General features: G+C 43.5%; 1 protein-coding gene across 1 annotated transcript; it reads right to left on the reverse strand.

The window, feature by feature from the left end:
- Positions 1 to 849: 849 nt before the first annotated feature.
- Positions 850 to 12,777, reverse strand: cratb (carnitine O-acetyltransferase b). Its single transcript, XM_070985361.1, has 15 exons — positions 12,431 to 12,777; positions 11,893 to 12,117; positions 10,923 to 11,041; positions 10,290 to 10,343; positions 8,514 to 8,679; positions 7,575 to 7,749; positions 6,258 to 6,348; positions 4,881 to 4,968; positions 4,685 to 4,785; positions 4,466 to 4,585; positions 3,702 to 3,824; positions 2,887 to 3,022; positions 2,714 to 2,776; positions 2,481 to 2,618; positions 850 to 1,744 (listed from the first exon to the last, which is right to left on the reverse strand). Exons 1-15 carry the CDS (start codon positions 12,479 to 12,481, stop codon positions 1,541 to 1,543), a joined length of 1,854 nt encoding a protein of 617 aa, XP_070841462.1. The 5' UTR covers positions 12,482 to 12,777; the 3' UTR covers positions 850 to 1,540.
- Positions 12,778 to 13,615: the final 838 nt, after the last annotated feature.

A 13,615-nucleotide genomic window follows, 5' to 3' on the forward strand; every position in this document is an offset into this window, starting at 1 on the left:
GAAAGGCCCCCCTCTGTTATTGCATAGTTATAACAGCCATTATATAGGTCAGACCTTGTACAATAATACGGTAAAAATCAATCGTATTATCCAGATGTTTCTCTTTTTATCAAGCCACTTCTTATTAATGACTTCTTACAGTATTTTTTAAGTTATTTTATTTAACCAGGAAAGTTCCTCGCTGGGGTTAAAAATCTCTGTTAAAGGACTGTCTCAGGCACAGAGAGTATAGCTGGGTTACAAAAACCTACGATGACACAGACATAAAATAAGATTGAATGATTAACAAAGCAGGGCTGAAAAGAATATAAGAGCATACTCCTTAAAGGACTGATTCGCAATTTTTCTTAAAGCACATGAGCACTGAAGCAGGGCTTGTTTGCTGCCATCGTTCCTCCTGCTCATACAAAAAGAGCCCTTCCTAATGAGCTTTCAATGCAAGTGATGGGGGACATAATCTAGTCTTCATCCCCTGCAAAAATACATGACGTTAATGTGTTTTTTGTACAAAATTCCCTCTTTGTGTTTCCCTGTTGGCCTACAATGGAGGGATAGGTGCAAATAGAGTTCGCACTATATTAACATGTCTGTCTCTAGGTGTTATAAAGTGCTTTACAAAGTGTCAGCATGGTAGTCATGCTTTGTGGGCAGCCCTGCTCCGGGTCTCATGGCTGCTTAAGAAATGAGCACGACGTCTTGTGGTTTACAGCATATCTGAAATAGCTCACTGATTTCTGCAGGGATGCTTTAACACTGGCACACAAGTCATCGCAAAACAAGCACAGAGATCTCTGAGGTGTCTGTGTACCATCCTTCTCTCACAACACATACAAAGCCTTTAAATGAGAATCACGTGATGACAGGCTTTATTAAGTTCTGCAGGTCGAGAGCAGAACAACACGCCCCAGCGAGGGGGTCAACGCCTCTTTACAGTCATTTCAATATGCAAACATGCATGGTCGCCATTCATGACCAGATCTCTGGCTTTTGGTCCATTTCAAACAGACTTGTTCAGACACAAAATCAGCAGTTTCCAAAAACATTTTACCTTTGATGGCAGTGCAAACGTATTTATGTATTCTCAGTAGAAGGTACAAGGAAAGCTGCTGGTCGTCTCATCATGACTTGTGAAAGGAGTGCGGTCACTTTACATACGTGTCTTTGGCTTGTTCTCACCAACAATGGAGTGTCAGGCTGGCTTATCTTTGTTTTGCTTTCACACCGAGATATTGTAGCACCTGATGCGTCCAAGTGCTCCCACTGTAGCAACTATAATGCAGCTTGCATGCTCAGCTCTTGCTAGAAAAGGAAAGTGATTTATTGCTTCATCGAAAACTTTAAAAAAAGAATCTAGAGCACCACAGAGACGCCGAGTTCAGTCCTCAGTATGGTCTCAGATTTAAGCGCTCTAGTGAAGCGTAATGTGGCACGCGGCAGAAAACATCCACGTCAAAAACAAGACTCATCAAGACTTCTGCAAAATGTTGTTGAAGAAAATAAAGCCTTATTTCCAGGTGTAGAAGAGTGGACAGGAGCAGCTCTACACAGTAGGCTGCAGAAGCTCCTGTAGATGACACAAGGTGTCCTTCAGGGTGACAGCTAATGTCTCTGCATGTGTCTCCTCGCAGCAGTTGAAGGCCGTGATGGAGAAGTGGACGTGGTCCGCCTGGGGGTTGTAGCAAACGGCGTAGCCATCAGGAACGAGGGGCCCAAAACACATCACGCTGTCTGTGTTCGCAGGCACCTGACGGAGCGAGACAACAGGGACAGACATGAGGTAATGCATGAACAGAGAAAACATCAGACCTGCACCGGGCGATAAGGCTGAAGAGGACCAACAGTATCAACACAAACGTCACTGGCATACGTATGCAAAATCACATCTAAAATAATCAAATTTATGTTCGGAGCAATAAACTGCATCCCACTGTTAAGAGTTACATCAGACCAAAGAGTTTAAATGTGCAAAATAAAACCTGCTCTGCTTAAAATCACTCATCCGGACATCAAATCAAAACATAATACAGCTGAAACAAAGAGGATGAATGAGCAGGTTAAGAAAAAACAAAGCACACTGCACACAGTAGCTGTTGTAAAGGGATAAAAGCTCAAAATGTGACTTAGAAAAGCAGGAAAATTACTGCAAGCCATAAAAAACACATGAGCTTCTGATGTCAGGGGCAAAATCAGCCTTTAGGTTTACAGTATGACACGGAGGAGCAAATAACCTACAAGGCTGAATGTCTTCATAAAAAAAAAACAACTTGATTGAGGGAACTCCCAGACTGCAATGACAGTAAATGCATCACTTTATGGGAACGTCACATGTTCCACAACAACTGGAAAACTGCTGACAGACAGAAAGTTCCCTCTTACATATTCATGGTAACATTAACAAAATTTCCACTTCGTGTTGTGACACAGGACTGCCATGGCCCTCTAAGCAACAAAGACACACTTTCACACACAGAAACACACACCTGTCCTGTTCGCAGCTTCCAGTGCGTCGCCAGGCCGTAAGCTGTGTCCATGAAGATTTTGGGAATGCTCAGTCCTTCCTCGATGGCCTGCAGCTTGAGCCCCAGCAGGTGGCGTTCAATGCCGTGTCCTTTAAGTGCCTGAACAGAGCAGGAAAAAACAGAAACTCTGGAAGATAATGTTCATCTGTTAATAACAGAAGACAAAAGCAGCTGAGAGTTCACTTGTTATTTACCTGATTAGTCAGAGCTGCATAAGCATCAACAGCTTCTCTGAACAGCTGTAGTTTTGCTTCCCGCTGCAACACAAAAAATGAAACACACTGTGATCGCAAGCGAAACCACATTTCTCCTTGCGGCTGAAAGCAAGCAAACCAGCTCCAACGAACAATTCACCGGCGTCTCTCACCGATACAGATGGATCATCGAAGGCGAGGATGAACTTGAGCGTCTGATTTGTGGGCGAGCGGATGTATTCTGTCCGTCCTCCTCGAAACATCCTCTGAGAGATGATATCGCAGGCAGCGCAGACCTCCTTGTGAACTCTAAAAGAAAAGGGAGAGAAATCTCAAAGCACAAACCGCAAAGAATGCAGAAACAAGTGATCTAAATCAGGAGTCTGACACTGTGGGACCCCGCTCAGACAAAACCGAGCCTCTGTTTGTTTATGTTTCTGCAAAGTGGTGCTTTTAAAAGTCATGCCGAATTAACTACCAGCACTTCCTGTTCGCAACGTACCGATGGATGTACAGACGACTATCACTGGATTACTTTCATACTGAAGAAAACTTAAAAACGTCACGATTCTCAGGCAAGTTCTGAAGTTGCGTATCAGTTCTGTAATTTCTAAGCAGATTTACGGACATTTATTCCCCATAGACACCAGAGATCTGTGTGTTCAGATTTGACCGAGTTGTGACACCGAGGCGGAGTCACATAAATTGCTCAAATTGTGCAATTCACCTCCCGCAGTATCTCTGCCTCATGTCTCTCCCTCTGCACCTCCGGTTCAACTCCTCACACTGAACCAACCAGCCACAGATACACATCATCACATGCTCTATGTGTCACAATATGTTTTATTTTATTTTGGTTCTAGTATCATGAACTGTGACTGAAAGCTACACAATCAGACTCTCTTTGGGCCTCTTGCTTTTTTTTTTCTTCTCATGACGTCATCAACCAGACTTCCTGTGCGCTGAGCGTGTTGACGGCGTCACTGACCTGTAGTAGGCGAGCTGCAGGGCGACCTGGATGAAGGAGTGAGGACTCAGCTTGTGCTGCTTCGGAAGCTCCTTGCCGAACTTCTTGAAGTTGAACACGTTCACATCGAGGTCGTTAATGAGTCTGCGGGAGATTTTTAACGTTATTTTGTAGTCGTGATTGAAGGTTGAAGGTTGATTTGCTTTCTTTTTTAATAACTTTCAGCCATGCCTCATGGCCTTTTACAGCAAACAGACTTTCTCAGGTATGGACACTGGTCACCTGATCACAGGTGGTGATTCAGGGAGGATCAGATGCAAATGTTTATATCCTGCTAACGAATGCTAAATAGTGTTGCCATGCACGTAATTTGCAGGTGTAACAACAGTCCAGCTCAAGCCTTCACCACATGTGAGAAAAAGTTCTACTCCACATTTAAATATTGGCTTTGGGATGACTGAAGAGACTCTAAAATGACACAGCGGTGCATAAAGGCTTGTGGGAAAGGCCTGGATCACAATAACGACTGCTAAATGATTCGAGAAGGCAGTGGAGCTAATGGCAGCTTTCCTTCTCCTCAAGGTTACACTCACCCAGAGGAGATAACTGTGTTTACGCTCCTGTGGTTCTGCTGCACGCCACGTTCATTTCAGCTTTGTTAGATTTGAAGGGCAAAAGCAAACACGTAGCTTACAATGTGCAGCGACGCCATTCTTTCACCATCCTGGAGAGACGCTACATTCACACTGAAACACCCAGCTTAAGAGACGAAGTGAGACGCTTACATATCGAGGTTCTGCTTGGCGTGTTCAATGTCCCTCTTAATTTCTCGGTCTATGTGAAAGTAAAGCTTCTTGGGCATCGGTAGAGGGACCAGCGGGGCTCTCTTTGGGTCTGGTTTCTCACTGCAGTCAAGAAAACATACGATTACTTGTAGACGAGTATGCAAGAAGACAGTCCATCAGGATATGATCATGTCTCTCCTCATCAGGCCTTTCCCTCACCAGTACTCCAGGATATGATCCAGCAGCACTGCTATGGGCGGACCCTCGGCCGTGGCTTGTTCATACAGGAGACCCCACGAGCCGTCCTCGCCCACCACAAACTACTCAAACAAACACACAGACGAGTTAGCTGCAGCTCCGTCAGCTAGTCGAAACCAGCCTTTCCTTATTGTACATGAAGATTCCTGCTGCTCACCTGCAGCGTTTTGTCAAACCAGCGGTTTCCACTGTTGGAGAACGTCCCGCCTCCGTGCAGAACCTGCGCTGCCTTACGGCTGGCATACCTGTCAATCAAAGCCAGAACAAATAAGATCAACACAATAAGAAAAAATACTTGACTTCCCTTTCATGCTACTTTATATGTGAACTCCATTATATTTATTTGATACTTCTAGTTAGTGTTATTTTTGGCGGCCTGTTTTAATTTTAGTCTTAGTCTAGTCTTTGTGTCAAGCTGTCATTTTAGTTTTTATTAGTTTTAGTCACGTTCATACTCTTTTTAGTCTAGTCAAGCTTCAGTCGACTAAAGGTCTGAGCATTTTAGTTTTAGTCAGAATTATCCGTGACTGTTTTCTTTAGTTTTAGTCGACGAAAAGTGATGACATTTCAGTCTAGTTTCAATGAATATTGTATTTTAGTCTCTTTTTAGTGATGCAATTCTATTTAACCCAGTCAATATAGTATAAATACCTCATAGTATAGACGAAACCAAAATTTTCTTTTAGTCAAACCTATTTCACAATTCAAACAAGGTTGTCTTATTATTATATTATTGTTACCTTAGTCAACCTTTAGTCAACGAAAATGAAGAGACATTTTAGCATTTTATTTTGTAAACCACATTTAGTCTCGTTCTTATTCGTCAACGATATTGCATTATATATTTAATTATGGTTATCGCCACATGACCAGCAATTATGTTGCGTCTCATCTCCTTTTTGTCACGTGATAAAGGTTCCTTGACGACGATATTTAGTCTTAATTTTCGTTGATGAAAGCAACACTACTTTATATTTGAACTCCATTATATTTATTTGATAGTTGTAGTTACTGGTTCCACTGTACAAAGAACATATGCTTACATGATATACTGCAGTACTACATGACTCATCTGAACTCAGGACTGGTGATGGAGTATTTCTAAACTGTGGTATTTCTACTTTTACTTAAGTAAAGAATGTCAATTGTTCAAGACATTCAAACCTAAGTGTTTATGATTATTTAAACACAAAGCCGAGACGCCATTTCAAATTGAGGAAGTGATGTACATTGTTACTTCAGACCGAATGTCAACAGACAGCACAATGATATCTGAACACACACACACACACACACACACACACACACACACACACACACACACACACACACACACACACACACACACACACACACACACACACACACACACACACACGGGATTACTCAACGTATTTAGCAAACACAGAAATACCTGAGTGTGGATTATGAGACAGGGGATGGAGAGAAAGAGTTAGGTTGTGTGTGTGTGTGTGTGTGTGTGTGTGTGTGTGTGTGTGTGTGTGTGTGTGCGTGCGTGCATGCGTGTGCATACTTCTCATCTGATATCCTCATGACTGGAGAATCCAAACACAGGGAGAAAAGTCCCGACTCTATCAGCCCCACCGACTCCTTGTTTAGTTTATCTGAGTCACACACACACACACACACACACACACACACACACACACACACACACACACACACACACACACACACACACACACACACACACACACACACACACAAAGCAACAGAAAGACAGAAAGAGCAGAAAAAAAAGGCTGAGTATTTAAACATATATACATATCAGACTTACACAAATCCAAAAAGCAAACACAGATTTCAGATCGATTTCCAGGCTTCACTTCATGCTGATGTGGTGCAATAAAAGCATTTTCAGACACTTAAAACTTAAAAGTTAGATAATCAGTCCATCACAGTGAGCTTTTCCTCATGCAGAGAAGAGCAGGAGGTGTTGGCAAAACGCCTCTCTGGTGGTGCATTTAATGAAGCTTGGACATCTCAGATCTGACTCATGTCATCCAGTTTTTTTCAGTCAGGTTTTAGTCTAAGACTAAAAGTCTGGACATTTTAGTCTTATCTTAGTCAAAGAAACCTAGAACTCTGTCTCTCGTTTTAGACAATGAAAACTGCTGAGTCACCAGACTGTATTGAACTTTTCAGTCAATTCAGTCTCACCAAAACCAATACTTGTTGGTCATTTTAGTCAAACTCATTATTATTTTTTATCTTATCATTATCTGATGACAAATACACTTTGAATGATCCACAACAAAGCCTACTGTACATGATGTGGCACCACAGCCTCGCTAGCTGGCTTAATATAGCTTAGCTTATACAGTTCTTCTTCACCTCCTTCTCCTTCTTTTTCTTCTTCTCCTTCTTGTTCCTCTTCTCCTCCCTCTTCCCCTCTTTTTCTTCTTGTCCTTTTCCTTGCTGTTCTTCTTCTTATTATTATTATTTTATTGGTGGGTGCCATCTGATTGACTTCTCATCACTACATGTTACAGCTAATGTTACATTACTGCCACCTGCAGTACTGGAGGACTCCGCATGCCCCCCGTCAACGTGACAGCCAACCTTTGTTTTTGTTTTCAAAAGGCTAAAAATACATGAGATTTAAGGGAAAACATTTAAAAAGGAGGACATGAGGAGAGAAGGGTGAAATCCAGGCGAATGAGGAGGGTTGACATTTTTATGGTGTCCTTTTCTCTGTTTTTTTGCAGTTTGACTGTAGTAACACAATCAAATTCAATGGAAACCAACAGCAGGAAGGTATAAACTAAAAAAGCCATGGTGCACTCTGGTAAAAAATTTTCCACCACATATCTGCAGTCCTGTGATCTACCTCTCAGCAGGCGGTTGTAGGCCTGTCCCCAGGTGTGACGGTGCTCGCTGGTCAGGATGCCCATCGGCTCTTTGTCCGTCTTCCAGGACTGAGACCTGATCCTCAGCAGCTGACTGTGGATCTGACTCTCCGTCATCCGGGAGCCGTCGCTGTTGTAAACCTCCAGCTGGAAGAACTAGCAGAGAGACAGAGGAAGAGGATGTTTCTTTGTCTTTGTCACGTCTGACCTCTGCGGGTGGTCATGTTAGGGAGGTGAAGCTTTCTGTGTCGGTTTGGACAAACGACAGGTGTCACCTGACTCAAACACAGCGTTGTGTTTACTGCTGATGTGATGCGCGCTGTCTTTGGGTGTGTTGTGTTCACGGTAAACATATTTGTGCTGATTCATTTCACCTCTGGAGCTTTTCTCTTCCACAATCACGCCAACACGCACAGTGCTGCTGCTGCTGTGCACATATCTTAACTTTTCAATTCATTTCAATTCTACCGACGTCACCTGGACTCATGACATTACTGACAACGATGCCAAATAGCAGCAACAGAATCAACTGAATGAATTTCTCGACATGCTTCAAGTGAAATTTACCGTAAATTCAGCAACCACAGAACATGTTTTCATCTGATATGAAGACGAGGGGGTGACTAAAGAAGAAGAGCACACGCATCTTAACTTAAAAGGACTGGAGCCAGATTCCACTCTCTGCCAAAATCTGTGATCTCACCAGACGACCTGCTGCCAAATGAGCTTCCTGTGCGATCATGTGACTTCACCTTTCAAGGCTCGGCGCATTTGTAATTGGTTTAAGCCTTAAGAAACTTAATAAACAGGAAGCAAGGGGAAAAAAAAAGGTGTGACGGCACAAGACCGAACATGACTGCATGTAACAGCTGAGTCAACAACGAGGGAGAACAGAGGAGGAAACATCTGGCTCATCTCACCTGGTAGTTCCTGACGACTGTGATGTGCGTTGGCGAGCGCCGGGAGCGGCCGTGGTGGGCGATGTAGTCGTGTTTGGGACCCGGGATCCTGCAGGAGGAGAAGAGGAGCGGGTAGAGGTCCATGCACAGAGGCTTCCCTCGCATGTACTCGGTCAGCAGCTGGCCGCTGATGGGCAGAGACAACCAGACAGTCTTTGTTAATGATCAGTTTCATTTTTCTGGATATATGCTTTTTATTAAATACTTTTGTTGAAATGACTGTAATATGTAACGCTATCAGATAACAGACCTATCAGACGTATCCTGATGTGATAAAACTGCTGCTCTAAACTGACTGAACCAAAGCCGAAGATCTCTGAGACGAGCGGGTAACAGAGTAGAAGACGGCAGACGTTTGAGCAGCGTGCTGCTGGCTTTGCACAGATACTGTAACAGTCAGTGTGGGAATATAAATTTAGACACAGATAACATCATACAGCAGAGAAACGCAGGCTCAGCCGGTTTAAGGTTACAGCACTTAAATAGAAACCAGAGAAAGTGACTGTAACACAGCAGAGTAAGAAGGAGGATTACTGTAACATCTGAACAAAGGTTGACAACAGTTTACTGTTAAAAACTGGCTCTACACATAATTATTAACAGCAGGATCAATTTGTAATGGGATTACTTCATATCGTGAACTGTCTGTGCTGCTAATACTGACTTCTCTCTGCACTACAGAGCAGTAACGCGTGATTAAATCTGTACTCCATTAAATGTGACTGCACAGCAAAATAAGGCTTTTGGGACACAATTATATACAGAAATGTCTTTTTGTTGCACGCAGTCCTTTCACAGTCATGTCACTCTCTCCAATGCCACAAAAAACAGCTATTTTCACTTGCATACTATGGGAGTTTCTGGTGTACTGCTACCTTGCTAAATTTGTTACTTTGTGTTATTGTGTGACTTCAGTGAATCCAAACTAACACTTTAAAGCACCGATGTCACACGATAGCAAAAAACTAAATAACCAATCATGGCAGCAGCCGACCAGCACCTCCCGTGTTCTGCAAGGTAAAATTCATGTTTTTCTCAAAGGAGTCTGGTGGCTTTGAAGATGGTGATATAACAGTTTCAGACTGCCATTGCACAGGGCTGACTGATAGCAAGATTAAGCCGTAACATACACTTAAACTGATTTCTTTAGGCGGGCCATTAGGTGGCTGCACGTCACTCCTGCTGCTTCTCCAACCCCGGATTGTGCCGACTGCCACCCATCCATCCATCCATCCATTTTCTATACTGCATATCCCTTTCAGGGTTGCGGGGGGGCTGGAGCCTATCCCAGATGTCAACGGGCGAGAGACGGGGTACACCCTGGACCGGGTGCCAGTCGGTTGCAGGGCAACACAGACGACAAACAACCATTCACGCTCACACTCACACCTAGGGGCAATTTTAGACTCACCAATTAACTTAATGAGCATGTTTTTGGTCTGTGGGAGGAAGCCGGAGTGCCCGGAGAGAACCCACGCATGCACGGGAAGAACATGCAAACTTCACACAGAAAGGCCCCGGGGATCGAACCAGCGACTCTCTTGCTGTGAGGCACGCACACTACCTGCTGCGCCACCGTGCCGCCCCGACTGCCATCCACCGTACACAATACACTGACTACCTCATACAACCCCACTTAAAAAACAAACCCTCCATTCAACTGCTTCATTTACGTTTAGCACAATGACACGATCAGTAATTGTCATTTTTAATTGGGTCCAGCTCGGTCATACTTACGTGTTGATTTTGGCCTTGAAGTCCAGAACTGCTGCGATCAGTTTGGATGCAAACCTGCGTGGACACGAAAATGTGTGGTCAGACGTCTCGTTAAGTTTCACGGCTGATTATTCGCTCTGCTTTAAAGATGCACAGGAGGAAATTCATCACTGCCCAACACAAACGGCGACAACAAAAAGAGCAGGATAACTTACAAGAATCTCAGAAAAAACAAACAAATTTTAAGCTCGACAACAATGAATTATCTCAGTTTATGCGATGATTTCGTCCAAAGGTTGCAGAGTTTCCTCAGCTCATAGAGGGGCAGGTAATCAAGTTACAACAATGACTGAGGAAAGAAACAGGTGTGCGTTTGCAGATCATGTTGAAGGGCAACATCCTGGCAGAGCGTCTTCATCGCAAAGATTACTGACACTAAATAAACACAACAATGTTGTTTTGTTTGGACCACTCGGCCAGCTGTCTGCTCTGTGATGGGAACTTATTGACAAATCAGTGTATTGATTACGAAAATCTGTACCTCCAGCATCAGATGAATGCAGTCAGACAGACGCTAGTACGCTGTGTTAATGTGTGTGTGTGTGTGTGTGTGTGTGTGTGTGTGTGTGTGTGTGTGTGTGTGTGCTGACTCACACTAGCTGGCTCCTCCAGCCGTTATAATCTCTCCTGGGCAGAGAGATGGCCGGGTTCGAGTGCACAGGCAGCGGCTGTCTGCCCTCCAAGTACGCCCACTGCACCCACCAGGGTGAGATCTGCAGGGGAGACATTCAAAGTTCTATATGAGATTTTTAATGTAATACAGTAGCACACATCTACTCGCTGTAGTGGAGTAAAGGCGACCTGAGCAGAGAATGAAGTCACCATTGTAATATGGGGGTCAATGGATATTTGTTTATTTTACAATTTCAGTTTCTGCGCATCTAATTCAATTTTGCACACTCAATATTCAGTATATAGTGTAATTCTAATATATATTTTCCATCTCAATTTGCACACCCAATTGCTCAGTATATAGTAAAAATACTTGTTTTACTGCTTATTGTGTGGTATATTTCTGTATATTTGTATATTTCTTATTTACATATATCCTTAGTATTAATATTCTGTTTCTTTTTATATTGCCTTTATATATATATTCCTTCTCGTTCTTTCTTCCTAATTTTATTCTAATCTATCATTCTATTTTGTATGGAGCACTGCTACAAAAAACAATTTCCCCTCAGGGAAAAGGAACGCTGATTCTGATTCTGGAGCCAGACTCAAGTGGCCATTTGAACAACTGCAGTTCTTAGTACTTCTTCATTGGCTCCATTTTTCAGCCAATGAGGCTGCAGTTTGGTTTTATTGCATCTTTGTCAAGTTTGAACAAGGGGCTGATATTTTGGTACGAAAGAAAATATCTGGTAACTCATTTACTCACATTTCCTGGCTTTCTGATGTTAAACATTTTTGTTGATAACCAAAGCACTGGTATTGTTTTGTTTTTGGGGGGTTTCTGCACTACTGTTTTGGCCTGATAAACTGATATATAACAGCAGCTCTTTCACCCATATCCTCCTCTGACATCTGTCACGCTTCCCACAGTGATACAGCAGACACAGACCCAGTTCCTTGCGTTTCTGGCTCTCCTCTCCAGGCCCTCCTGCAGCAGCGCGCCGAGGCCGCCCGGCCTGCCGAACTCCTGCACCATCCTGCGGGTGTGGTTGAGCTCCTCGGGGGGCAACAGGGGCTCCAGGGCCCTCAGATAGCCCTGCAGGGTCTGGGCCAGAGGGGGCACAGGTTGGGAGGGCACGGAGGAGAAGAGACACGGCTCCTGCCTCAATGAAACCTGGAAGGAAGAGTGAGACATTTAAGGACAAAGTCCCTCAAGTGCAGCATGGAGATTAAAACGTTTTCAGTGTTATCACAGAGCAGAGTAAATCTGCCTGTCATCAGTCTGACCATGCCAGCACTGGCAGGGCACAGGCGGGCGTATCAAAATAGGAAGTGTGAAAGGTATGATTGTGGAAATATGATCCACTGCCAGCAGCTCGTTTAACAACAACAAATAAGTACACTGCACGTTAGAGTACACTGTGATAAGTCAACAGACTGACTCTTCTTAGTGTAAGAGTTAACTTTAAAACCAGAGAAAGACTCACCCGAGACAGCCATGCTCTGCGGGTTCCTGCTTGAATTTTCCTCAAAATCATGCTTCCTTAAATCAGAAATCCACTCTATGTTGCATCTGTGTTGCAAAACGCGGCTTCGCCTTTATATTCCGACAACTTCTGCACAATCCCCACCGAGTCAGACGGTCAGAAAGAAGCGCAGCCTTCCTCCTACTCCTCCATGGTGGATGTAGATGAGAGTCCTCATGGCGCGAGAGATCCTACTCTGAAAACATCCCACGCGTATGGAGGAAAGACATCACGGTGTTTTGTTCCATTAGACTGCGAGCATGCGACGGTTCACGTACTGAACCGAGTTGGATTAACGCTACAAGTCTGCACACGTGCTGACGTAAAAATTATTTCCGTAAACAGCTACGTGACTCCAAACTCAACGTGTAATACCGCAGCTCTCCACAGAGTGGCGCTGTTACGCCTCATGATGGCGCAGAGAGTAAGAAACCTTTGCTAAAACAAGTAAGCAACAACTTCAATGCTCAAACATACCGGGGGAGAAAGATGATAAAATAAAATGAAATGAAATAATTGTTAATTTAAAAAAAATTCGTTTTCTCTCCATTCTCGCAGATCCTAACACATTACGTTACCGACGTAAAAGAGGGGAAGTGTTTCATGATATGATTATGTGTATATGCATATGTACCCAAAAGGGCACTTTGGGCATCAAGGGGCAAAGTGGCAGGTGGTCCAGCAATGTGAGCTCAAAAACCAATTAATTTTTTTCAAGTTCTAAACAATGACCATCACTGATGGTCAGGGGCGGACTGGGACAAAAAATCGGCCCTGGCATTTTGGACCAGACCGGCCCACCACATTTGATAACGCACACCTTTTCGGTCTTTTCTGTCTCTTGAATGTGTATACCAACTGTGCAACTCTTTAAAACCTTAAGCCATGCAATGAGTTAACGGGAATCAGTGAAAGTGGACACATTAATTACTTCCAAAAAGTTTAATTTATTAACACTACAAAAAAGTATACTCCACCACTCCATGACAGCAATGGATCTTTAAGCAGAATTCATCCTATTGGGTGTACCTATGTGTTTCAGGGAGGAAGAAAAAAGAATAGAGATGAGAAATGATGGATCAGGTGTTAACTCTTCCAAGAGTAGTACTCAATAAATTGTGAAGTGACCCAGTCCAAAAGGATGAA

The sequence above is a fragment of the Chaetodon trifascialis genome, chromosome 17, assembly GCF_039877785.1.
Source record: "Chaetodon trifascialis isolate fChaTrf1 chromosome 17, fChaTrf1.hap1, whole genome shotgun sequence".
NCBI lineage: Eukaryota > Metazoa > Chordata > Actinopteri > Chaetodontiformes > Chaetodontidae > Chaetodon > Chaetodon trifascialis.